The 27,627-nt window shown below is 33.3% G+C and overlaps 3 protein-coding genes across 3 annotated transcripts; 1 reads left to right on the top strand and 2 right to left on the bottom strand.

Moving 5' to 3' along the window:
- Positions 1-4,629: 4,629 nt before the first annotated feature.
- LOC105136115 (uncharacterized) lies at positions 4,630-7,675 on the bottom strand (the record flags this gene model as incomplete). Its single annotated transcript, XM_011041320.1, has 6 exons — positions 4,630-5,251; positions 5,517-5,842; positions 6,998-7,068; positions 7,146-7,182; positions 7,288-7,346; positions 7,431-7,675. Coding segments are annotated over 5 exons (480 nt in total), but the record flags the coding sequence as incomplete, so codon positions are not given.
- Positions 7,676-11,882: 4,207 nt separating this feature from the next.
- On the top strand, positions 11,883-15,807 carry LOC105136116 (uncharacterized). Its single transcript, XM_011041321.1, has 8 exons — positions 11,883-12,443; positions 13,271-13,338; positions 13,431-13,632; positions 13,718-13,815; positions 13,906-13,975; positions 14,177-14,248; positions 14,360-14,473; positions 15,260-15,807. Exons 1-8 carry the CDS (start codon positions 12,048-12,050, stop codon positions 15,317-15,319), a joined length of 1,080 nt encoding a protein of 359 aa, XP_011039623.1. The 5' UTR covers positions 11,883-12,047; the 3' UTR covers positions 15,320-15,807.
- A 572-nt stretch (positions 15,808-16,379) lies between these two features.
- Positions 16,380-18,483, bottom strand: LOC105136114 (flotillin-like protein 4). The gene is made up of 2 exons (XM_011041319.1): positions 17,211-18,483; positions 16,380-17,073 (listed from the first exon to the last, which is right to left on the bottom strand). Exons 1-2 carry the CDS (start codon positions 18,138-18,140, stop codon positions 16,549-16,551), a joined length of 1,455 nt encoding a protein of 484 aa, XP_011039621.1. The 5' UTR covers positions 18,141-18,483; the 3' UTR covers positions 16,380-16,548.
- Positions 18,484-27,627: the final 9,144 nt, after the last annotated feature.

The following is a 27,627-nucleotide window of genomic DNA, read 5'->3' as shown; positions in this document are numbered from 1 at the left end:
TCTCTCTCATATATATATATATATATATATATATATATATATGAGAGAGAAGGGTTGGTTGTGGAGTGCAAGAAGACATCACAGTGGGGCACCAAAGTCCACGACATGCATAGTCATGCTCATCTTTTCTTGAAAGTCCATCAATGTGACACCAAATCCATTTTCTTGTTTTAATACATCGCACCTATGCTTATTGCTTCTCCATCACGTTGTGAACCTTCCATTAATTTAGGGCCTTTTTATTATAGGGTTGCATGCAGTACAAATCTTAGTTTTTCATGTTATATATTATGCTACTAGCTCTAAGTGTAAAATATATAAAATGGTGTATATTTACTATTATGGTGCATAGTATTTTTTAAAAATATTTTTTGTTTGAAAACATACTAAAATATTTTTATAATTATTTTTTATATTAGTATATTAGCACCATTAAAAAAATATTAATTTAATATTTTTTAGAAACCAAAAACATTTTTAAACCACAGGAAACACCCTCTAGCCCACCACCATGTTGAATATAAATAATAATTGTGGGTCTAAGCCTAACAAATTCAGTAACCAAACTATACCTATAATGGGAACCCTACTTTTCAACGAAATTCAAAAGTCGGCCTCGTAGCCCACCAAGTTGCTGTTCAAGGTGGCCATGTACACACAGTTTTAAAACTGAACTTGCTAAATGGAAAACGAAAACTTTAAATTAAAAAAAAAACATTATTATTATTATTATTATTATTATCAGCTTCGCCATGTTTCCTGAACACACCTTGTGGTAATGAAATTTTAATCAAATAAAAAGTTGGCAAATCAAGTGGAAGATTCAAACCAAGGGTTACTTCTTGTGTTTGAATTTGTAATGTAAAGTATTTTTTAAAAGTGGTTTTTTATTTTAAATATATTAAAATATATTTTTATTTATTTTTAATATTTATTTATTAAAATATAAAAAAAATCTAGAAAAAAAATCACTTTTACAGCAAATACATGAAAGAAGTCAAATTGAATAGTTCTCCACTTCCAGAATTCCGTCCCATTATCCATGCAAAGGTCCCATTTGTAAGAAGCTGCTACTCTTTTGGAATATATATTCCATCATATCATATGGTTGTCGTACCCAATTTCGAAGACTGACTAAAAAAAAAAGTTATTAGATGATCGAATCGACCTAATGAATGGGAGCAGACTGGCTGTCCAACCTTTGTGTGTGTTAAAGTGGTGTTTGTGCTGTGCTGAGGATTAAATTAATTTTTTTTATTTAAGGTATATTTATTTTTTAAAAAGTGATTAAAAAAAGGATTTTAAAATTTTTTTGTTTATCATTAAAAACTTAGTTAACAAATAATATTTTTTGTTAATGAAAAACACTTTAGTCAATAAAAAATTTAGTTTGGTTTCACGAAAATATTTTTTTTTAATATTATATGGAAAATACTTTCTGAAAATTATGAAAAAATTAAAAATATTATATTATTTGCTGATTATATCAAATTTAATCTTTAAATTTTTTATTGCTATATATATATATTTTAATATTTTTTTAATTTCATCCCTTAGAATTTATTTTTATATTAACTTCGGTCCTCATTTTTATAATTGTTATTTGCTTTTCTCTTATTATTTTTTAATTGAAATTTTTTATTTATCAAATTTGATCATCATTCTTTTTATTGTTACTTATTTTATTTGAAATAATTTATGAAATGATAATTATTATTATTTTAATTTTTTTATCTTTTATTTTTTTATCTTTTAGATTTGATCTCTATTATTTTGATTATTATTTATTTTATTTGAGATAATTTATAAAATTATATTTTTTTCAATTTTATTCTCATTCATCTTTTTAATTTTTAAGATTTGTTTCTCATTATTTTAATAAAATTAAAAAAATAAAATATCAATAAGTTATTTTACAGCTCATTTTCTATAACATAACCAAATACTGGAAAATGTTTTCCAGGTTTCATTGCACTATCAAATATCAAAAAATAATTTAATTAAAAAAAAAATTACTTTCTAGTAAATAAACAGGGTCTTAAAAAAACAAGATGTCCTAACGATAAAAAAATCAATAAGTGGGCAAGATTAATATTTTTAAAAAATATATTAAGATATCCTAACAATGATAAAATCAATCTAGGTTAATTTTATGACATCTGACCTAGAACATAAAATCAAGATAACCGTAAAAGGCAAGAAAAATCACAAAATTCAATATTTAACAACTTAATATCAAATGATAAAAGTAAAAATAAATTAAAGAAAAAAAATTAAAGTCAATCTGAGTTAAATCTACTAACCTAAAAAGTGTGATATGAGATCAAGATTAAGAAAATAAATTTGTAATGTAAAAAAAAAGTAATTGTTAAAAAAAATTAAAAAATAAGTAATTGAAAATAATTTGAGATTAAATTGAAAATAAGAATAAATGAAGGAAAGAATAAAATAAAAAAATAAAAAATAAAGGCTAAAATTGGATATAAAATTAAATAAAATAAATTTTAAAGAATAAAATTAAAAAAAATCTAACAAAGAATAAAAATAGTAACCAGAAATAGAATGATGATGAAATTGAATACAAAAATCAAATAAAATCAAATATTAAGAAATAAAATTAAAAAAATAATAAACTTTTAAAAGTATTGAAATAAAAAAATAAAAATCAAATTTAAAATAAATAAAAATCGAAGAATACAACTGAATTTTTTAAAACTCAACACGGATACCAAGATGTAGAAGAGACAATAAAGGGAAGGAGATAAAAAACTCTATCCCGTCGAGCCACTGCCAACCATACCACACGAGTCACCCCACTGCCTTCACCACCATTAGCCACATTGAATGAAACAGTGGTTGGCTCTTTTTCGGCCATTAAAAGACTCGACCTCTAAATTGGCATGGGAGATGATGACGCGTGAATAGTTTTTATTTTTTAATATCTCAAAAGTCATCTGAATATTATATATATAAAAAAACTATAAACGCATTTAGCCTTAGAATTTTTTACAACCAAGGTTAAACCTGTTATTTTATAATATAAAAATATTTAAAAAACTAGAAAGCCCTCCTCTGCAAGTTTAGTATTTTGCAACTACTAAGAGCATTTAAGTTATTTAACAGTGTAAGAAAATGAAAAAAAAATAAAAAAACCCCTAGTTAAAAGACCTATTTTTTTTTCAAAGATAAAAAAATAATTTTACTGTATAAAAAATTAAATTATCTGTGACCATTGTATATCCTAAAAAAATATTTTTACCCTGTAAACTAGACAATTATTTTATATAATGAATGACGAAAAAGATAATTTCTTATGTTAATTTAAATTGAATTGTCGCATATGTTACAGTAAAACACCAATCATCTCTAATGTTCTTTATAATAGACTAATGCTTGCCTTCTTGCTTATTCATTCCCTCTAATCATTGATTTCGTTCTTTTTGTTCCTTAATTACTAGGCAGGGTTTAGAGTAAACTCAGTCAGTTCAACCAAATTATTAGAAATCTAATTGGGCAGAACATATTTGTTGGATCAAATATTTATTTGTTTTTATTAGAAATCTGAATACGCTTTGAATTCTAAATTTTTTTCGAGTCAACCCTTCAAATCATACCAAATTTAAAAAATAAAAAATGTTGCTAATTAGTGCTAATAATGTCTATAGACTTTTTTTTTTCTTTCTTAGACTAGTTTTTATTCATCAAATTTAGCTAAATCATTCATTCCCTAACTGATATATTTGCAAATTATTAGTTACCATAACCTTCAATGAGAAGATAATAAACAAAGAAACCATTAGTCTAGTACAGAAAACAAAAATTGTGAAGTAGCGGAGGCATATTTTTTTATTTAGAAAATTGTTCGGTGGATTTACCATGCAATTCCTCGTTTTTCCTTTCCTTTTCCCTTCCTTGTATTCACGTGAAAACTTGTAAAAATTTGTTATCGAGCTTTAATACATGCAAGAAGAAAGATTAATATAATCTCCACCCATAAAATCATGGATTTGCTTTTTAAAAATTAGCGATTGTATTCAAGTGTTATAAATCTTAAAATAATAAAAAATTTACATAATTATCAATTTTAAGGTTTTAAAATGTTTATAAATTAACCCAGATATTTATAAATAAAAAAAAAAGAATAAGAAGAAGAAAGATTAATGTACTGAATTGAACAATATATTTCTCTACAAATGGTGGGGATATGATGAATATAAAACCAGGTCGCAGCTTTTGAAATTGAAGGGTTTGATATCGATCCTTTAATCAAATTAATAACAGCCATTGCAGGGCTATACGCTTTCTCCGCCTCCCTCTTTCCTTTTCTTCTAAAAGGGGTGTTGAAGCCTTGCTCACAGCTGGTCAACTCAATGATTCATCATCCATCAGCCTGACTCAACAAGTAAATCCAGTGATTCACAGGCTGGTGGAAAAACTGTCCTTTTCTATTAAATTATGTCGTTTCAAGATCTCTCTATTTTTATAAGAAAAAAGATTCAAATCATCTTATTACCAATCAAGTCTTATCTTATTACCAATCGAGTCTTAAACCGGGTCGACTTTCAAGTCAGATACCAGAACTATAGTTTCAAAACAAGTAAATGGTTTCCTCACATTGCAAATTTGCCGAACATGAGAGGAAATGCTCATCATTCGCTGTTAATTTCTTTTCCTTGCTCTCCTTTTAAAGACGGAAACAATGTCACAACCAGGCTTAAAGCATATGTTGCTGGGAGTTTTACGCTTGAGCGATAATTTCATCATAACTTGGAGAAAAATTCGAAAAACTACCATGCACATGTACGAAACAGCAAATCAAAATGAAGCAGAATAAACCTCTTCAACCAAATGCCAACAATATGATGAAGTGCTCTGTTTTTTCATGAATTTTTTTCCCTTTCTGAACCTTGTGCTGATTCAGATACTAGCTGCTTGGAATACACACGGTGCCGCCTTTATCTGCCATATATGACCCAGAAGATTAGAGAAAGCATAACTGCAGTAGAGACCATTACCAAACCTATGTATATGCATCTACTGTATCTCCTGAGGCTTGGACAATGATCCTTACATATGTCTTTGAATGTTTCCTTTGCAAAAGTGCAGTCTCCTATGTCAACCAGGAAAGGAGCATAATTGTTCAAACCATATTTACTGCGGCTGACATCTGGCTGTAGAATGTAGGGGTCAAACGTCCTGTTGTGGTACATATCCCAGCCAGTGAAACCTGACACACGTAGCTCCTCCATACCTGGACAAGTTAAATGAAAATGTTGAATATCATTTTAATTTTTTCGCACGAGAGTTCGTGAAACTCTTCAGTTTCCTTGCAAATTTTATGTTATGAAGGAAACTTTTAGGCCGAAGGAAAGGGCTGGCAAGAGTTCGCTGCTTTGCTTTCTATCCCAAATCGTCAAATGTCATTGAATCCCTGCTTTTAATTTATAGCCTAGTAATGCTTCCTTTAGTATACATGCATCTTTAAACTTCAATCATTTCCAGCTTCTATCGATTACCTATGTTGCGCATTGCTCAAGTCCACCTCACCAGCACTGCATGGCCGGATCGTCAAGTCGGCATAAAATGGGTTGCATAGTACTGGTACCAACGGCCAGATTGGTTGATGTACACTGGCTTAAAGTTGAGGGAGAAGTTAAGATTAGAAACATTGGTGATGACCTGGTTGACCACTTCAACAAGTTGGGCAGTGATTTCCTTGCTCTTTAACAAGGTGTCTTGCGTAGTTGCTTTGTCCACACAGGGAAGTATATCATCTAAAGCTGTATGAGCAGTGGGGCTGTGCACCCAAAGATCCATAGCGACACAAGTATCTCCAGCGACACTAGCATGTCAGAGAAAGAATAATTGTAAATTGGTGAGGGGATCAGAAATAACAAATCAGGGAAAAAGGCTTACCATGAATTTGTATGAGTAATGAAGCAATAAAAAAAAAATCTAAAAGGAATACATCCATTTTCTCTCAAGTACTAGCTCGGCAATGATTACAAGGGTATGGCTGAGTTTGGCTAGCATCCCTAATAACTTTGACAAAAATATATCTGGTTGAAGAGATAGAGACAAAAACATAAAATAAATTTGAAATAAGAAAACATGTCTCCATTGTCTCTGTCTCTTTTGTCCGAGATGAAACAAGAGAACTCCTGAGCCCTTGACAGTACGTACTCATAGATAAGGCAGTATAATTGGTATCACAACACCCCATCACTCCAACAATGTCCATTTTCAAGGCTATATCCGTGTCATAATGTGACACCATTCCATTAATCCATAAGGCTTGCAATTTTCAGATGATACACCCTTTAAGATCCTTTAACTGATCGCATCCTATAAAGGATGCTTCCAGTTGAAGTGAACACAGTGAAGAGGCTTAACAGTTGGCCAAAGCAGCCGTAGAAGAAGGTGATGGGAAACAAAACAGTAGAGGAAAAGAAATTACTGAGAACAATACATAGGCGAATCATTTTGGAGAAGCTGGAAAAAAAAAAAGAAGAAGATGAAAGTTAAGTGTGGTGTGCTATCCAATGTGGTGAAAGTGTTTTATCCTTGTTTCAAACATAATCATCAGAAAAATTTTAGACCAAGGGAATATTTAAGTTTCAAATGGCAGGCCAGATTCAACTTTTGGAAAATTGTTGATAGTAAATACAGATTAATCTTCTCCTTACAAATAATACCAAGCAGGATGTTAATTCAGGCTTGTGTCAACTGAGGATCATGAACTCAATCCAGATCAATCCCATTTTGGACAAAAATTAAGCCATTTTGGACAAAAATTAACAAAATATTCACTGGAGCTGACCTGGTCGAGTCTCAGGTTGAGCCAGGTCAACCACGTCATGGATTGACCTGCCAAGTAATCTAAATTTGACCGGATCAATAACTAAAACAGTTTGCAAGAAACCCACTCATGCCGGACTCTGGGCCAACGAGGTCGCCAGGTCAGGTTAATGTCTACGATCTGCAGTAAATAACTTACTTATGGAGAAGAAGAAGGTGCCGCACAAAATGAAAGTTCCAGCAACAAGAGTCCATCCAACAATGACAAGGCTGCAGCAATTTTATGAGGTCACATCACTCGAGAACAGGTAAGAATTAAAGGCAGTAAAAGATAGAATATCACTTACATGTACACCAGGAACTGCATGCCAAAGATTGAAAACACTGGAACACGAAAACTCAACATTATTACATATGCTTCGCTGAAGTTTTTAAACATAAGATTTATTCAGAGTTTCTCTTATCAAGGAAACAAAAAGCTAAGCTTACAGAATCCAAGAAATGTCAGGAGAAGCATAATGGCAGCAGTAGTGATTAGTGCCACTCTCCTGCATGAACACCAATATGCTCATTAAGTGATCAAAAAGACCAAGTGCTTAATCAGATGCAATAAGCCGAATCCTTCAACTTACACAGAATCCAAGAGATCACGTATGTCATCCGAATTATCCACAGTTTTCTCAGCAAGGACACTAGCAGAAGAATTAATTCTTATTCCAATCTGATCAATATCACTTTGGACATTAGAAGGTAGAAAAACTTGATCAACTCCGATTAGCTTGGCAGAAGCAATAAAATCTGACACGGTCTTTAGTTTATCGACAGTGGTGTCTGCTTGATTCACAACACACTCCAAAGTTTCTGTTGTGCTTTGTAGCCAAAGAATTCAACATTAGTTTCTCTACATAAGATTGATGCATGTGTCAGCGCAGCATGCCTGTGTGTGCGTGTGCGTGTTTGTGTAAAAGAGAGAGAAGCATCTACATAGCACATATGCTGAATAGAATGAGGAAAACGAGGGAGATAGCATAAGCTGTTCGAGAGAAGCCATAGCGCTGCCTTTTGAAACAGAAATGACAAAGGCAACCACACAGTAAGCACAGCCCAAATACCAGAAACCAGATTGCAGCAATAGCAAACAGAGGAGCTGCGGTGAAACCTACAGGCTGCATTCAAACAAAACATTCAGTTACCAAAGAATTCTCAATGAAATCTGAAAATTTAGACTAAACACGCAATTAGAATGTGATTAGTTTGACATAAGTAAAACCCAATACAGAAGGTCCACTCAATAACTCTAAATTGTTTTCCTTGAGCATAATATCCACCAATAACTTCTCATCACTTGCTAGAAGGTACATAAACGTTTGATATTATTATTGTATTTTGAGCAACTTCAATCGTTTGCCCAGACAAGACCATCTTTCTTGTTCAAGAAGACACTATGCGAGGCACATTTCAAGCAAGTAGCATTTAACCCCGTCTGTACCAAACCATCTTTCTGGTTCTAGCATATTGCTATGAATAATTGTAATAAAACGTATTTATAATTATTTCCACTAGAGTATTTAAGTCTATTGGCTTGATGAGAAAATTACATAAATCAGCAATCAATAATTGAATGTTGCTAAGTACAGCCAAATTTTTCCATTTTTCTCATTAAATGCAAATTGGAATCTTGCCTTCACCTCGAATTATGACATTCACTCCCTCTATAGCCTCTAAAAAGCACCGTTACTGCTTTTAAGGATTAAATCATAACTTAGATTCTATTTAATAATTTAAAATTTACAATTAAATTAATTCTTTAATATGATAACATAACTTTAATATTTAAGTAGTCTAAGAGTTCTAATTTTATCTTTTTTATTCATTTAATAAAAAATTAAACACAAAATAATATATGCATATAGAAATTTCAAATACAAAAAAATTTATTTTAAAAAATATATTAAAAAATAATATAAATTATATCTTAAAATCAGATCTAAACCATTAAATTAAAATAATTATTCAATAAATGCTAGATTCGATCTTACATTTTTATCCGAAGTTTTTTTTTATCACGACAAGCTATGTTGGGAGAGAAGTAAATTTATATAGTAACTATTACTTCTCTCCCAACGTAGCTTATTGTCCTGATGATAACATGTTGGATGGAAATGTAAGATCCAATCTAGCATTTGCAAACCGGTAATTAAAACTGAAACCCTGCAACAGCAACAATAGCACATAATGAAGTACCAAAAAATAAAAACAAAGAGAGATGGTATGATTCTACTGGGGTTTGATCATTGATAAACTTACAGCCCAGTAATGGCGATCACTGATATTCCATCCTCCGGTGAAATCATTAAAAGGGTCTTTTCAGTAAATCCTCTTTGGAGCTAACACAAGTACTGGTGAGTCCTCGAAAGGTTCACTAATGGGTGCCTCCACCAAAGACCTCCTTGCCCCCCATGAGAACTCCACTTCATACTTAGCTTCATTTTCCCTCCTTGCTATTGCCTTTCAAAATCAACACAAAATGACACAACTTTATGCATTCTCTTTTCTTCTAAAACACATCATCGTTGAGTAAGCAAAATTAAAGTTTCAAAATTTTCTGTTCGGTAGCTGAGAAAATTCATAAAAACAAAACAAAACAAGATCTTGCGAAGATAAATATGTTAGTTTAGGCTTCCAAGAAATATGAAAACTTGCATTAATTAAGTCAAAAAGTTTCAACATGCACATTTTAGTGGGGTCACGTAAAAAAGTGAGCACACCAAAGTACAACTATAACACTCCAGCCTTCTTTCTTCCTATATTTTCTCAGAAACCAAACAGATGTTGAGGAAACAGTGGACCTCAACAGGAAAGTTAAAAGAGTATACCAGCGAGTAGAGCAGAGAAGGGAATGGATGTTGAAGAAGCAAAGAAGACAAAGGTGAGCGGAAGAAGAGTAAATGAATGTAAACTGTGACATGACATGATGACTAAGAGAGGGAAAGGAAGGCTCTCTATTTTTCTTTACGGTTTTCTTTGAGGGTTAAAGTTTGTAATTTGTTGAACCATAATTTTGTTTATAAGAAAAATGTGAATTATTATATTATAATTTCAATATAGATTAAAATTTAGTTATATATAATTTTTTAAATAATATTACTCAATTTCAGTGTATCATAATGGTCGTTAGTTGTGGATCATAAATTAATTATTGGATAAATTATTTAACACTGCCCATACTACTAAAAATTAAATGATTAGTAAATATCTCATCCATTGCAAATAAAATTAAATTTCATGGCCAGTAAAAATCAGCAACAAAATCAACAATATAAAATATAAGATGCAGATTTAGTATTGTTGATTTATCAAAAAAAAAAAATTCTTTACTAATAAATCAACAATTAAATGATAATTTTGTTGTTGATTAGTAATGAAAATTCATTGCTAAATCTGTTGGTGATCAATGGTTTTTTGTATTTAAAAGAAAATAATTTATTAAAAATATGAATGAAGAATTTAATTATATATAATGAAGATTCTCTCTTGAAACTTTAATTATGAAAAAATTAAAATTTATAATTTTTTAAACTATAATAAAAAATATTACCATAATACATGGAATAGAAGATTATGAATATCAAGTGAGAGACATTTATACATAATTATTAAATATAACCTGCTCTAATGATTAATAAAAAAAATTAAAATTTAAAAACTATTTAAGTTATATAAGATACTGATACAATAAAATTAATTTGATTCCACTGATTTTTTTTAGTAACTTGATTAATTAAATAATAAAGAAAGAAAAGTAAAAAAATTGACCCAATTACTCGTATTTTTGTCTAAATTAGTTCCCAAATCATGTATGCTTCGAACCAACCATGATGTGAAAAGATGGAAAGGGGCCCATCCAGTTGTTTTCCAATATTTATAGACAACCAAAATTACGATCTTTTTCGTTCTTTTTTATTTTTTCTTATAAACAGGAAATAGTAATTTTGTGAGGACCACAATTGCCGGCTATTTTCTTGGCTTTCTATGCTTTTTCAAGTGTTTTCGCATTTTTATGTTTATAGTTTGGAAGAAATTATTTTATAAAAATTATTTTTAATTAAAGTTGGTTTGATATTTTTATATATTTAATTAAAATTATAATTATAATTGAAATTAAATAAAAAATAATTCAATGTGTTTGGTAATATATATTAATATCGATAATTTTTAATTTAAATATTATAAATTTAATTACTGTTATTATATCATAAAATAAATAATATTTTATAGAAAAAAATTTATTGTTACATTAAACTGTCTATAATTTTATCACATACAAAATTCATTCAATAAGTATAATTTTCATGGTTTTTTGAGTGTCCAACAAAATTAAGTAAAATATAATTAAAAATAAAATTAGAATTATGATAAAAACAATATAATTAAAAATAAAATTAAAATTATGATAAAAACAATTCTATCATGGATCTCTTTTTTAATTTAAGCTATATCATTAAAGAATGTTAAATATTAATTTTTTTAATAAAATATATTTTTTAAAAAATAAATTTTTTACTGTTTATGATACCAATGCAGGTGAAAAATCACTACACTCTCAATGTGTTAACAAACAAATGTGCAAAGTGTATTAATTTACTCTGTACACTGTTCATTCTTGTTAAGTGAACAGTGCCAACAAAGCACATGTAACTTAATTCTTTATGACCTGTGTTTTTATACGATTTTCGATGAGTCCCATCAATTAAAAAAATTACTTGTTATTTTAAAATTATGGTTTCTTTAAAACATAGTTGCTGCTGTTTAAACAAACACAGTCTAGTCTTCTCACCACTCAGGCGCGGCCTTGGTCTAGAATCAGGAATTTTCTTCATCTGTATTTTTTTTAGAATTTTATTTTAAATTATTTTTTTAATATATTAATATTAAAAATAAATTTTAAAAAATAAAATAAAATAAAATAAAAAAATATTAATTTTCAAATATTCACTCAAATGATGATGTAACAGAAGACACACTCTCAGAGTAATTACTGACATGTCGTCTGGATAGAAATTAAATAAAATCTATAACAACAGCAACAGTTCAGCCCGTCAGAGTCTTCTCGCAGGCCTCAACAACTCCATGACGACTTTTCTTTAACAGCCACCACCTCCACCTCCACCTCCTCCCCCTCCATTTCCAACAGCCATATTCACTTATACAACACAGAGAGAAAGTGTTTTTAGAGAGAGAAACAAAAAATGGGTTGTGGGGATCTCTTCTTTTCACTGCTTATAACCTTCTCAGCAGCCCTTATAACATACAACATCCTTATATCAGCAAATGCACCACTTAAGCAAGAACTACCAGGTCCATCATCAAGATCATCAGTTTTAGTTGACCCAATTATCAAGATGCCATTCGAAAGATCAAGTTTAGGTAAAAAGAGACTGTTTCATACAGCTGTGACAGCTTCTGATTCTGTGTATAATACTTGGCAGTGTAGGGTGATGTATTATTGGTACAAGAAGCATAAAGATGGACCCAATAGTGAAATGGGTGGGTTTACTAGGATCTTGCATTCTGGAAAGCCTGACAAGTTTATGGAGGAAATCCCAACTTTTATAGCACAGCCTTTGCCTTCTGGGATGGATCAGGTTTTTGTTCTTCTTTTGAAATTTGGGTTTGTATTCCTTTATTGATTCATGTGGTTGACCTTTAGAGCTCGCTAAAGGCAGTTAACTTTGAGAATTAGTTAAAGTTTTGAACTTGGTTAACCGAATTTGAGATTGTTGAGTTTTTTAGAAATTACAGTCTATTGATAATTTGAAACCCTTAGGTAAGGTTAAGACTTCTTATGTACTTGGTTGCTGAAGAAACCTAGGCAAAGAAGGTATGTAAGAGATTTAAACATCGGATATTTTCGTGATCTAGGACTAAAATTTGGCTTTTGCGTTGACTTATTTTGGGAATTTTTTGAATTCATTTGAGTAATTTTGAGTCAACTTTCTTCTGAGATTTGTTGGTGTGTGCTTGTCTCTACCTTGTTTGGAGAGAGAGGCGTGATGGGTAACATAGAGAGATAACCTTGATGCGAAAAAGTCTGGTGCATCTCATCATTTTGAAGTTCAAATTAGAGGGTGGAGCTTCACAAGGCCATGGTGACTCGCTGGCATTCTGTTTTTTAGATATAAATTGATTGATAGTATAAGGAGTTAGTGCATTATTGATGTAAATTGGTTGACATTGTTATAGTAGATGTTGCTGATTCTGAAGAGACTCTGGCTTGAAGCAGATGGCTACCTGCTCTCTTCGTTTTGGAAATGAAAAATTAGTTCAGCCAAAAAAAGAAATCAGAACGACTTTCCCTCTCATACTTCAATAGGGAAAATTGAAAGAAATGGATCATATTAATTTCCTTGTTTTCAGTGTTTTTATTGGTTGAATTTCCATTATTTGCTCATCTCAAATCTTACAATCTCAGGGCTATATAGTTCTCAACAGACCTTGGGCATTTGTGCAATGGCTTCAAAAAGCAGACATAAAAGAAGAGTATGAAATGCTAAATTTCCCTGCTTCAGTGACAAGTTGATCTTTATTTCAATAAATTTGACTTTATCTCCGCTATTTTACTTTTTACTCAGTTACATACTGATGGCAGAGCCGGATCATATTATTGTTAAGCCCATCCCAAACCTATCTAAAGATGGCCTTGGAGCTGCATTTCCTTTCTTTTACATTGAACCTAAAAAGTATGAATCTGTCCTCCGAAAGTACTTCCCTGAGGATAAGGGACCGATAACAACCATCGACCCCATAGGAAATTCTCCTGTCATTGTTGGAAAGGTTTGTATTTTAATATGTTCTTTCTGACAATGTAATATTCTTCTGGCTGTTGGCCTTTTCTTGATTGTCTGTGCAACTTTGTTAGGAGTCTCTTAAGAAGATTGCTCCCACTTGGATGAATATCTCCTTAGCAATGAAAAAGGATCCTGAAACAGATAAAGCTTTTGGCTGGGTGCTTGAAATGTGAGATTTTTGTGGTTAACTCTATTTATGTTAATGCCTTGCAGTATGCAGTTGACCTTTTCTTTTTCCCTTGTTCTTTGATAAATACAGGTATGCTTATGCTGTTTCATCTGCTTTACATGGTGTTGGTAACATCCTGTACAAGGACTTCATGATTCAGGTTTAATCAGAATAGCATTTCCATGTTTTATCATACAGTAGTCTAAAAAATTGTAGAACATTTCCTTAAGCTGCTTCATGTTGATCGCTAAATCTCTCTTTTTCTGACATCATAATGATGTTCCATTTTCCAACATTTCAAATTTTATGGATTTCCTTTTACTAGAAGACTAGCAGTTACCCATTTTGCATCTTTTGACAGCCTCCGTGGGATACAGAAGTTGGCAAGAAGTTCATCATTCATTATACTTATGGATGTGACTATGATATGAAGGTAGTCTACTGTTAATAGACCAATACAGTTTTATGCTCTATGCTCTTCAAGGATTAAGACAAGATAAAGAGAAACAACTTCTGACTTCTTGATTTATTTCATTGTTTGCAGGGTAAATTAACCTATGGAAAGATTGGAGAATGGCGGTTTGACAAAAGGTCTTATGATAACGTTGCACCCCCAAGAAACCTTCCCTTGCCTCCACCGGGTGTGCCAGATAGTGTGGTATGTTTCATCTCACCTTATGGTCCTAACTTGTGGCTGCATGAAATCCATGCACAAAAAGTTTTAACAAACGTTTTGGCCCTTTGTTGCTTTCAGTTTTCACTCATTTTTCTCTTATTTCTACATGGGGATCTAATTCTGCCCAAAATTCTAGATTTTGCTCATTTTACCATTAAGTATAGCATGGGTAATTTATGCAACGAAGATCCTGGGTGTGAACAGAAACTTTCTGGGAGCATACCCATTCAAAATAAAATATAATTCCCATCAAGCATCATATTTAGTGTTGGATTATGGAGCTACTGTCAGTTTCTGGCAAGTAGCATTGCCAACTTGAGGCCTGAGAGGAGGGGCGAAACTGCTATGTGATTAAAAATGTCAAACGGGCTCGTTAAAAATGTATAGTAAATTGTTGGAGCGTTGAAATTAAGCTCCCACAACAGTCGGCTGTAGCTATAGTAACCAAGTTTAGACAAATTCCAGGTTCTCGTCACCCATTTGGGCATAGTGCCATAGTCTTTAAGGGAACGAGACTTTGGAGAAAATATGGAATTGAGTCTTCCTTTCCCTTTGCTAGATTGTCCACAAAATGATAAAAAGAAAAATTTGACACTATTTCTGAAAGTTTCCTCAGATATATTGGATTTTGGTTTTGCGATGGATAATCCTGCTTATTATAGTGGAGAGTAATCAATATCTGTTGAGCTCTGAGATTGGAGCTTAGGTGTAAAACGGAGTCCTGTTGTCAGCTCCATTTCTTGTTTTTAAGCAAACATAACATTGCAGGTTACTCTGGTGAAAATGGTGAATGAAGCTACTTCTAACATTCCAAATTGGGGATCATAAAGAGGAGACTGATTGAAAACTGCCAAGGAAATATGGGTTTACTGCTTGATAGGAGTTGGCCCTTAGTATATTTTTGGGTGCCATATGTGAAAAGATTGTGAAGAATAGCATGTATTCTACATCAATTTGAATCCCATGCAAGCTTCTGTAATCGTTGGAAGTTAGGAAACTGCAATATTCTGGCTGGTGATGGTACTAAATTGCGAAAAAGAAGCTTGCCTACTTACACGAATAAATTCGGATCAGACTGCCACTAATGGCTGATGTACACTAACTTGCAGTGTCTTCCAATACATATCCGATTGCTTGAGTTTTCCTGAATGTTGTGTCACACTAGCCTTCTTCTTCTGCACCTGGTTAGTTTTGAGTCATGTGTTATTTATTGTTACAGGCATGTTCGTTTCTCCATATGTTTGATACTTTTGAACAGATGATAGTCTTCTCTTCTCGCATGGAAAAGAAAATAATAATATGGGCAATTCTAAAAATGGTGCGATGTAACACCACCTGCTTCGATCCATTTCTCTTGTTTCTGAATGATGCAATTGGAAAAACAAAAGTTAAGTACAAGATTTTGAGAATTTTATGGCAAATTATCTTTCTAGACAATTGACTAATAATGTTGTCCTAATCATGTTGGCAGATTAATTCAAGTTAATTTTAACCAGAACAATACCTGTTATTATAAATTTCTTGCATCGCTCTATCCTTACCTTGGAATAGTTAACTATTTTAACCACTTACAAATGTGCAAGTGTTTAACTGCTGTTTGAGAAAGTGGTTTACACATTGTTTTATAAAAAATAATGTTTTATATATTTTTAGATTATTTTGATGCATTATGTTAAAAATAATTTTAAAAAAATAAAAAAAATACTATTTTCATATATATTTGAATAAAAAATATTTTAAAAAATAATTATTATCTCATTTCCCAGCACCCTTTGAGGGCACCATCCGAAGGTTACCAAGTGCAAAAATTTCATAATTTAATATCTTCTTCCCTTCCTATTTATAACTTTGTGTTTACATTTAAACCAGGCTTGATACAAAAGGAAATAAAGGAATTATAAGAATTACATTCATTTGATTACATAAGAAAATATTAACCAAATTATTCGCAACAAAAAAACTGACGCATACACACTCACACAAGTAATCGGAGAGGAAATTGAGTGCTTGTTCATGTCAACAAATTCACAAGCTCACCAATCTGCCGCAAGCACGGTTCATTTCACATTAGAGTTGCTAGAGTCGGTTAATGAGCCCATCCATGCCGGTGGCAGCATTCCAGTTTGCTCTTGAACAGTCTTAAACAATGGTGGTAGCATCTTATAAACTCCAGCAACCTCCTTCATTGCATTGCCTGCCCCAGCTCCATCGTTTGTCTCCCCACTGTTTCCGTTAGTCCAAATGCTGATTTTTGGCTGCAGCCCTTGAACTGCGTCTGAGTTTATCTTAGCAATCTCTCGATACATTCCGTTGTTGATCATTAAGTAATCTCTTAATGCAGCATAATTGCCGCCTAATGCGTCTAGAAGGGTGCGTAGATAGACTCCTTGTGCTTGTGCAAGTGCTACAAGCCCTTCAGCTTCCTTTTGCTTGGCATATAGTTCTCCATCAGCAACTTGTTGCCTGGAATAGAATGTTGCATCTGCTATTGCTTTTTGTGCATCAGCCTCTTTCTCCTTTTCGTAGAGAATTGCTTCTGCTGCTTTCTGTTTTCTATACAGCTCCCAGTTTGCTTCTTGAACCTTTTATGTAAAACAAATTGGGTTAGAAGCAATTCTAAATGATTGTTTGCTGAACTTAATTCTTACCTTTCTTTTTTAGCTTAAATCGAATTGAAGGTAAATTAGCTTTTGAGAAATTATATGGTGACAAAAATTACCTTGGTTTCATACTCCACACTAGCCTTGCTTAGAAACTCAGCCTTAAGCTTCTCAGTTCTAGTCAAAGCATTCATTCTCTCCACCTCCATTTGCAATTCAGCATCCCTCAGTGACACAGCCTTCGTTGCTTCCACCTCTGCCACCTGCGCCTCCATGGACCATCCGGCCTTCTTCCTTGCCAAATCAGCGTTGGCCTCTGCAACCTCTGCTTCTCTATGGTTCTCATAAATCTTAACCTCAGTCTTCACCTTTATCTCCTCCTTCTTCCCATCTCCTTGTCGTTGTGTCGCTATTATCTTCGTTTCTGCATCGATTTTCGCAGCATTTTGTTGTGTCCGACCTTCCCTTTGCTTTGATCCTATCTCTCCCTTCATTTTCGCCTCTGCTACATCAATTCTAGCTTGATTTGCAGCCTCCATTTGAGTTTTTTGACCCAAATAAGAGAAGTACTCATGCCCAGGAACATCGACAAGTTGTTTAACGTTAGCATTATATATTAACAACCCAAACTGATTAAGTTCAAGCTGAACTTTCCCAAACACTTCCTGTTTAAAGTCTTTAGTTCCTTTGAAAATCTCTTCCATGGTCATGGAAGCAGCGAGGACTCTAGTTTCACCTTCAATGATACCCTGGACAAGCTCTTTAACATGGTTAGAAAGTTTGTCGTGTGGAGATATTAGCTTCGCGTATCTGAAGAGGCTTTGCTCATCATCTACACGAGGGCCAATAGTGAAGACAGCTGGAAGGACAAAAGGGAGCTTCTCTGCACTCATAGCTTGGACTTCGAAGGTGTAGTTGACCGGTGAAACATCGAAGACAGAACACGACTGGCCGGGGAGAATCCATCCCTTTTTTGCAAGCTTTATGTCTGAGATGCCAACTCCGGTTATCACCAGATACTCCGACGGGCTAGCAACTTTATACAACATTACTAAATTTATATGCTAATCAGCACAGAAGTAAGCAGAGAGAGGGGGTGAAAGAGAACGTTGTGATGAACTTAAAAAGTTGAATATATACCAGTGAGATGATTGGTGGAGAAGGAATATCTGTGATATATTCTTATGAACAACGAATATCATTCAAGATTTGCGTGGAATTTATATTCCAGTCTCCATATTCTTGCCAGGTACGAAGCCATATATTTCTTAGCTGTTACCATTTTTTGAATGTTATATAGTATTTATTCTTCTGTTTGATGTATATAATCCGACGGAGGTACACATAGTTTCATTATCTAGTTCTTGACTTTTAAGGCAGCCTGAATGCAGAAACTAGACTTTGTCCACGCAGTAGATCATGCTGACAGATGGATGAACCTAGCTCTGCCAGTGAAACCCTAGATGTTATGCAGACCAAGTCTTGAGGCTTGACACATGAGCAAGCCAGTGGTAACAGATGAATAATGGGATTTTCTTATGCAATAATTGGGTTTTGTGAAATAAATTATCCCTGAGTACTGACTGATTCCAGGTGTAAGAAGGATAGAATATACAATTTTCCTGGATAAGCATAAGGCTGATTCTCTGAAGGAGCAAAACATCAGCTGGTTGACTTTAAGAAATCTAATCCAATTTCACGCCAACTTAACAGTATTCAAATTGATTTATTATTTTTTTTCCCGTATCAAACTTCAAAATCGGATCTCGACTTGCTAAATTTCCCATTTAAGTCCGCACAGGACCAAGATTCACAGCCTAGTGATTGGGTTGTGAAATAAGGATGTCGTGATTGTAAGAGGAACAGGTATTACTTGTGATTTCAATGAATAAATTTCCCACCATTGATAGAAGTTCTATATTATATACAGTGTAATTTAGGAAACATGTAAATGACAGGGTTGAGTCTATACTATTATTACAATGTACAACTATATAATTTAAGCTTAGAATCAGCTTCAAAAACAGAATTAATAACAGGATATTGTCCATGATTTTAGGCTAGACATGCTTTGTTTTGCTCTGTTTTGGTTTGAGCATAATTAACACATGCTTTTCTTACACGTCCTCACAAGATTGAGCTTTTATCTTGTTATGAAGCAATGTTGTGTGCTGCTTACACGTCCTCACAAGATTGAGCTTTTATAAGTGAAACCAATCTTGTTATGAAGCAATGTTGTGTGCTGTTTGGACAATGACTTTATTAATAGATTAGCTAGCTTGTCATGAGTATGAACATGTTTTACTTGAAGATTTCTTTTTTGCATCAGGTAATGCACAAAACAAAGATTGATTTGAATGTGTTTCATGCATTAATGATTGACCTGGTTAAAGCTTAGATGTGTAATGCCAAGATTGTCACATAGTAGATGGGGAGATTCTGGCACAGAGAATGTAAGGTCCTTTAAAAGTATGGATAGCCATATTGTCTCAGAGGTTGTAGTAGCTAGTGCCCGGTATTTAACCTCTGTTGTAAATTAGACAATTGCTCTTTGTTTCTTTGAGCTCCAAGAAATGGGATTAGAGCCCAAAAAACTATTATATGTAGAGGTGAATGTACGATCATCCATATTGCCAGTCCAATCGACATCTGAGTATCTCCTCAACATGGGATTGCCAGTTTTGTAAATCTGAATACCATGAAAAATGGTCTTTTTTAAGTATTGAAGAAGTCGTTTGGTGATGGTCATATGATTTGTAGTCAGCTTGTGTATAAATTAAGAGAGTTTAGTGATGGTAAATAAGATGTCTACATGTGTCAAGGAGAGATGAAGGCAACTTATGATGTTACAAAATTCAGAGCTATACACAACAGCAGAGCCATTAACCACCTAAAGAGATTGAGTTGTACAGAGAGGGGTTAGACATCTTTAGCAGCACTCATACATGTAGTGGCTAAAAGTTCAAGAACATATTTATGTTGTGAGAGGAATAAACTAGTATGAGTAGGAATCACTTTAATCCCCAATAGAAAAAGAAGAGGACACGTATCCTTGAGTGAAAACGTGTCACCCAACTACTTAATAATCTGAGCCATAAGGAGAGAATTATTTCTAGTAATGATGATCATCAACATAAACTAGGAGATAGCAAAGATTGGATCCTTGGCTATAAACAAAGAGAGAAGAACCAGCCTTAGAATTATGAAAACCCAACTGAAGAATGATATTTTTGAGTGCTGTGTACCTAGCTTGTGGGCCTTGTTTAAAGCCTAAATCACCTTGTTTAAGCTACAAACATGGTTATGTTTGGAAAAATCCTTTAACCCCGAGGGTTACATCATAAACATAGTCTCAGTTAGTTCATCATTTAGAAAAACATTGTTAACATCCAGCTACGACAAATCTCATTTGTCAAAGAACCAATTCAACCCAATAACTTAGGCTATTAGGTGAGATTTTAGGATATGATTTCAAGTGAAAGCCCTTTAGGCTTGAAACTTACACATGCCTACTTTACCTTGTGCTTAATTTTTATCAGATAAATGGAGATAGGGAGATTCGAACTCATGATTGCTTGATCATCATGGCTCTGATACCATTTTAAAAAACCATCTCTATTTATTTGATAAAAATTAAGCACAACGTAGTGTAGGTTTGTGCAAGTTTCAAGTCCAAATGGCTTTCACTTAAGGGGGTGTGTTAGAGAATAATATAAATTATATCTTTGGACCTCACCTAACAGCTTAAGCTATTAGGTTAAATTGATTCTTTGACATGGTATTAGAGTTCTGGGAAGTCATCGGTGTTGGAGAGTGTAGTAGGGAAGGATTTATTGCCTTATGGATTCGATATTGTTATGTGGAGGCCACTTATGTTGCAACTTCATAAAATCAATAAAGGAAGTAGAGAATATGTTGAGCTCTTTTATCTCTGAAGGAAAAGATTGACTGATTTTGCTCCTGTAAGGCGGGTTTGCCGGACAACATTGATAAAGGCATTGTAGTCTGCTGGGCATAAAAAAAGGGAGGACCAAGCTGGTGATTTTCTTGATTTTTCTAAGGTGACACTAAAGATATAGGGTGAGAGGGGCTAAAGTGTTGGTTATGTTCATCAAATAGCATGTGATGTGAGAGGGAATTTTTTTGTTTGAGGGTCAAAACATCGATATGCGTTTTGATTTTTAGAATAACCAAGAAAAAGACAAGCTTTGGATTTGAGTTGCATTTTATTTAAGTTATAGGGTCATGTGAGGGGATAACAAATGCATCCAAATATTTTTAATTTCAAATAGTTCGGTGGTTGACCAAAAAGCACTCTAAAAGGTGATTTTTCCTGAAGAAGAGGTGTAGGCTGTCTATTGATGAGGTAAGAGGCGGTTTGAAAAGTATAAGGCTAGTAGGAAAAATCAAGTTTTGCATCATGAAAAAGAGTAAGACTTATTTCAATGAGATGACGGTGATGATGTTCGGTGGAAAATCAAGTTTTGCATCATGAAAAAGAGTAAGACTTGTTTCAATGAGATAATGGTGATGATGTTTGGAGACACTATTTTTTTGTGGAATGTATGGAGCAGTGGTGTATTGAGTTATGCCATAAAGCAAAAGATATGATTTCAAAGCTATAAACTTACCACCATTATCGGAGTATAGTGTTTTGATGGATTTTTGAAAATGAATTTCAATAAATTTTTTAAAATATGAAAAAATAGTAGAGATACTGGATTTAGTAACCATTGGATAGAGCTATATATATTTTGTATAATGATTAAAAAAAAAATAAGATAATATCTTGATCCATTAATGACAACCTAATTAGTAGGACTCACACATCTATGTAAATTAATTCAAAAGGCTTATGCTTTGCAGACTATTTGCATGAAAAGGCTGTTGATGAACTTTATTGATAGAGCATGAAGGACATAATGAAGACAAATTTTTGTTCGATGAAGTAGGGAGAAAAAAATTCTTAACAAGATGATGGAAAATTTTAAGAGCATGATGCCTAAGATGCTTGTGCCATCTATCAATAGAAGTCTGTTTATGAACATAAGCAACCTTTTTGGATATTGTCATTGAGTCAGGGAAGGTGCAGATGCCATTGTTACATGCTCTTTTTAGTAGAATCATCATTGTGATCTCATCCTTCACAGAAAATAAAATGGGTGAAATTCAACAAAAATATTATTTTGTTTGGTGAGATGATGAACAAAAATTAACTTTTTATAGGGATTAGGAACACAAAGAGTGTCATGCAACGTAAAAGTTTGAAGAGGGGAGTGTAAAGCTAAAGAACCAATATGTGAGACTATCAAACCTGAACCATCATCGAGAATTACTTCGTCAGTTCCATTATATTTGGAATGAATAGAAAAATTTGAAATATCACTCGTAATATTATGAGAGACGGTTATATCAAGTAACCAAGTCTTATCGTTTCTTAATAAAAGTTGTAGCATAATTGACAAAGACATTTTGTGAATGAAATTGAGGATAGGACTTAACAGTATACCCCAACTAGTCATAAATTTAGCATTTAGGCTGGTAACGCTGTTTGGAATTATTAGGCCTACCAAAATAGTTGTTGGAGTGATGTCCGTCGCATTAAGTGTTATTTAAATTTCAGCCAAGGTTATAGCTTTGATGTCCATATGTATTAGTATAATTGTTGAAGGACCACAATTGACTCCCTTTTTGTGCAGACTGCTTCATCTTTGAAAAATTAGTAGAAGTAACCAATTATTGCGTTGCAGTTTCCAGGTGTCTCAAATATGTTTCATATCCAACCAGAAGGTCATGTAGCTTGTTGTAACCTAATTTTAGTCCATTGGTTTTTAGTTTAATTTTACAGAGTTTAAAATATAAAATTAAAATATTAGATATTTATTTTGATGAAAAATGTGATTTGTCAGCTTGCACAGAAACTAGGGATTATAATTTGCTTTTGTCATCCTATCTTTATTTTCAAAATAATCCTTACCTCTAAAATAATGATAATTGTTTGCTTTCAAATTTGATTCAAATTTGAACTTTTAAATGAAAAGAATAAGTTTGATTGAGACATTATTTCTCGTAATCATTAGATTCTTACACTATAAATATAGATCCCAAAATATGCAAAAAAGGGAGGTAGAGGAAACTCTAGGAGAAGGCTATTACCAAAAACTCTAAAAAAGAAAAACGTACAATAAAAAAAATATTCATAGACAGATATTCACTGACGCTAGGATCAGAAATATTATAAGAAAACTATAAGAACATAACAAAAACAAATCTCTAGTAGTTTAAGATAAAACCAACAATGCAACCAATCTCAGGTAGGACGCTAAAGAGGTGATAACATTTTTCCTTTCACGTAACCAATCTTGTACCAAAAAATCTCTGTTGACCAATTAGGGTTTCTAGTTATTATAATATTAGGTGACGACTCTTTGGACTAGAAATTTTATCTTAAAAGAACAAAATATAAGATATTTGTTCTTCTTTCTAATCGAATGATGGTTTTTAATCGGTTGCTGCAATGTTTAGGTGTGACAAAGCTCTTCAAAGGTTAGTGATGATTCTCTAGCTCGAATCGGCATTGCAATCTCTCGAAAATCTCGACCTAAACCATTCAACACATAAAGAGTTAGGTTATCATCTGAAATTTTAAATGATCAATAATGGCTATTTCATCATCTAAGGCCTTTAAAGTATGGAGATATTCTGTGATTGATCGATTTTCATGTTGGATTAAGGTGAGTTCTTCCTTTAACTGTATAACACGAGTTTGTGATCGGCTAGCATATAGATTTTTTTGTTTTTTTCCAAGCTTCATAAGAGGTCTTTGTTGCAACAATGAGTGAAGTGATTGAAGGAGATGTGGAGGCTAAAATAGCACTCAGGATAAGTTTATCCTATCAGACCTAATGGGTCTTCCGCAACTCATCAGCTATGGTACTTGCAGAGGAAGGACACCAAAGAGTGCCTTTGATACAATCGAGTAAATCATAATCAATAATGAAAGCTTCAAATAGGGCACGCTATTGAGGAAAGGTGGAGGGAGTCAGCTTTTCATTGATTTGAATAGTGATGTTGAGGGTAAAAAATGATTTATCTGTTGTAAAAGGAGGTTGAGTGTTGAGATTAAAGTTTGGATTTTAATCCGAGGAGGAGGTCATGGTGATGACTTGGATTCGTGACTCATTAAAGTTTGGCAGCTCTGATACCATTTAAGAGTAGCAGGTATTACTTGTGATTTCAATGAATAAATTTACCACACACATTTTTCATTGATAGAAGTTCTATATTATATACAGAGTAACTGAGAGTGTAATTTAGAAAACATGTAAATAACAGGGCTAAGTCTCTGCTACTGTTACAATGCATAGCTATATAATTTAAACTTAGAATCAACTTCAAAGACAAAATTAATGATAGGATATTGGCCATAATTTTAGGCTAGATGTGCTCTGTTTTGGTTTGAGTAGAATCAAAACATGCTTCCCTTACAGTGATCATGGGCTATCCAAGTTCTAACAAATCAAATCAAACATTACTCTGGAACTTTTAAGACACAAAGCATCCTAGGAAACGCAAATCAGTTTCTAGGAATAGGGATGGGATAGAACTCAGAGAATAGGGAAAGACAGTGGTGCTATGGGAGAAACATTTGAGACAGAAAAAAATAGAAAAAATTCTGTTCCCTTGGTCATGAAAACTCAAGGGAATAATCCAGGGGAATAGGTCAGCTTCAAGCCATGCAAGTACCACCACCACTAATAATGAGATTTCAAACACGCAGAGTGGTGTTGCAGCACTCCTATGTGACCCCATCAAATTACAACTTAGAAAGAAAGGAACACAAGTTAAATGAAGAGGTGGGACGAGACTTGAATCGAAAAGATATTAAAGATGAATAAGATTAAGATTTAGTGCGGTAACTTCCAAGGCAACAACACGCTGCCCTGTTATGAGGCCTACAAATCTCCTGATCTGAGCAGGTGAACATGATGCGTGACTGGATTACAACACCAGCAGAGTCCTGGAGATTAGATTCAAGACCTGTAACAGCCTGCAGTATATTGTGATTGGCAAAAAGTAGTGGTCCTGTTTAAACCTAAAATGGAATACTGTATACTACCTCCACCCCAAAGCCTTGCTCACCATCTCATTAAAATGTCCTCGAGCTAATAATTTAAAAACAAATGGCATGACTTGTAAGAACTCAAATGAGACAATATCTTTAAGACGATAAAGAAGAAATTATTAAGTAACAACATAAAATAATCAATGTAGTTTTTGTTTTGATTTACATGAGAGAGGTCCTTTTGGAAAAGGGGACATCCATGCCATTGAACCAGCTTAATGTCAATCATTGTTCTTCTTCAACCTAACAATCTCCAGTAATTCATACAAAATCATAAAAAAAAACATTAAAAATATAATATTTTTCAAGACAAACATATTTTTAAAAAATATCTAAAAGTAGAAGCTACTATGCTCCGAATAACAAGAGAACGAGCTATAATTTCCATTTAAGATAAATAAAAAATAAACTGGTTGCATTAAATGTAATGTACATTAATAGTATTGTAATAAAAAATAGCAGAGGGATCTTCTTAGATATAAAAGAAAAGGTAAGAAGATATAGGAAAACATTAAACTTAAAAGTACTCACAAGTCACAAGGTTATAACAGAAAGCGTCAAAGTTTTCTTCCAAGAGCAACTTGGAAGGCATTCATTATCGTGAATGAAGGGACTCGATTGAGAATTTAAAGGAACATTGGGGGAGCTAATTAAGACATAGTTGGGGCACATTTTTGAGATTTACTATTGGATCTCAAAGTTAAGAAAAAATGTATGAATTCGACCCAATTCATGAGTTTTTTTCTTTTTTATATATATGAAAATTATTTATTATTAAATTGATAAAATTTATATGTTTATAACTAAATTGATCGACTCAGCAGAAATCAGGGCCGACTTTATCTACCTTCTGCAGGCCTCTGGGCTCAAACTATATTAGCTTCATGTTGCACTCCTAATAACAAGTGGATTTCGTGCCTCCTTCCCCGATGTTTCTCCTTTAGTAATTCAGATTTTGCATAAATCAGAAAATATATCCTTCCTCCATCAGGATTAGATCATAATATATATAGTGGGATACCTAAAACGTTTCTTCTCATCAAGAAAATTATAGATACCTCTCTCACTGCTCTCTCTTAGTTTAGCAACTTAGCTTCCTCACAACCACTCAACACCTTCTTTCAACCATGGCTTTCGATAAAAGCATGGTGATTTCTTTCTAATTTTTGTGGCCTTTTGTGGAGGAGTTTCAATGGTTGCTGTTTACCAAGTCGGCGACTCTATTGGTTGGACAAGCATGGGTCAGGTTGACTACCAAGAATGGGCTGCCAGCAAGAATTTTCATGTTGCTGATACTCTCATTTTCAATTACAACAACCGGTTCCACAACATGAAGCAAGTTACACAACAGGGTTTCGAGTCATGCAATGCTACTGTTAGGATACTGGCATACAAACCCAACAAGACAAAAGGTAAGGGACAAGATAAAATAAGAAATGGGACACACAAGAATTTATGTGGTTCACCCAATTGGGCTACGCCCACAGGCAAGTATAGAAGGATTTTACTAAGTAATGTAGGAATTACAACCTCTCTCTATTAATAGGAGAACAACTCAAATCTCTCTAATAATAGAAGAAAATACCTCACTTACTCACAAATACCTCACTTACTCACAAATACCTCACAATTTTGTGGGATTATTTTCCCTTTCTCACTCTATTCTTCCTCTCTTATTTCTCTCTTGAGTGTTGTGCAAATGAGGCAAGGATGCACTGCCTATTTATAGACAAGAATCCGTGCCTTTGTCTTATCACCAGCAAAATCTGAATCAACATATCCTCTGATAGTAAATTCTGATCCTCCATAACATAATGCAACATCTGAGGTACCCTTGATGTATCTCAAGATCCTCTTAATAGTATTCCAATGCTCTCTACCAGGATTTGCCATGTATCGACTAACTGCTCCCACTGCTTGTGCAATGTCTGGTCTTGTACATATCATGGCAAACATTAAACTTCCCACTGCTGATGCATACGGTACTCGAGACATCTCCATCCTCTCTGCTTCATTGCTAGGAGACATACTTGAGGATAATTTGAAGTTAATAGGAAGTAGGGTGGAAATTGGCTTACAATCTTGCATGTTGAAGCGTCGCAAGATCTTCTTCAAATAATTCTTCTAAAAAAGCCAAATCTTCCTCTTACTTCTATCTCGGTAAATTTACACCCCTAGAATCTTATTTGCTGGTCCCAAGTCCTTCATATCAAACTCCCTAGCCAACTGTGCCTTCAATTCTTGGACTTGATCTTTGTTGGGGTCTATCACCAATATGTAATCCACGTACAACAACAAAATGATGAAATCTTCTTCAAACCTCTTGTAATACGTACAATGGTCTGAACTGAGTCTGTTGTACCCAAGGCTAATTATGAAGGAATCAAATCTCTTATACCAACACCTCGGCG

The sequence above is a fragment of the Populus euphratica genome, unplaced genomic scaffold, assembly GCF_000495115.2.
Source record: "Populus euphratica unplaced genomic scaffold, PopEup_1.0 scaffold51.1, whole genome shotgun sequence".
In the NCBI taxonomy this organism is placed as follows: Eukaryota; Viridiplantae; Streptophyta; class Magnoliopsida; order Malpighiales; family Salicaceae; genus Populus; species Populus euphratica.
This window is presented reverse-complemented; position numbering and strand designations above follow the sequence as displayed.

Coding starts and splice junctions, on each gene's coding strand:
- LOC105136114 (XM_011041319.1), bottom strand. CDS start 18,140: ATGTTGTATAAAGTTGCTAGCCCGTCGGAGTATCTGGTGATAACCGGA. Junction 17,074..17,210: donor GTGTGGAGTATGAAACCAAG/GTAATTTTTGTC, acceptor TTTACATAAAAG/GTTCAAGAAGCAAACTGGGA.
- LOC105136116 (XM_011041321.1), top strand. CDS start 12,048: ATGGGTTGTGGGGATCTCTTCTTTTCACTGCTTATAACCTTCTCAGCA. Junction 13,339..13,430: donor AAAGCAGACATAAAAGAAGA/GTATGAAATGCT, acceptor CTTTTTACTCAG/TTACATACTGATGGCAGAGC. Junction 13,633..13,717: donor CTCCTGTCATTGTTGGAAAG/GTTTGTATTTTA, acceptor CAACTTTGTTAG/GAGTCTCTTAAGAAGATTGC.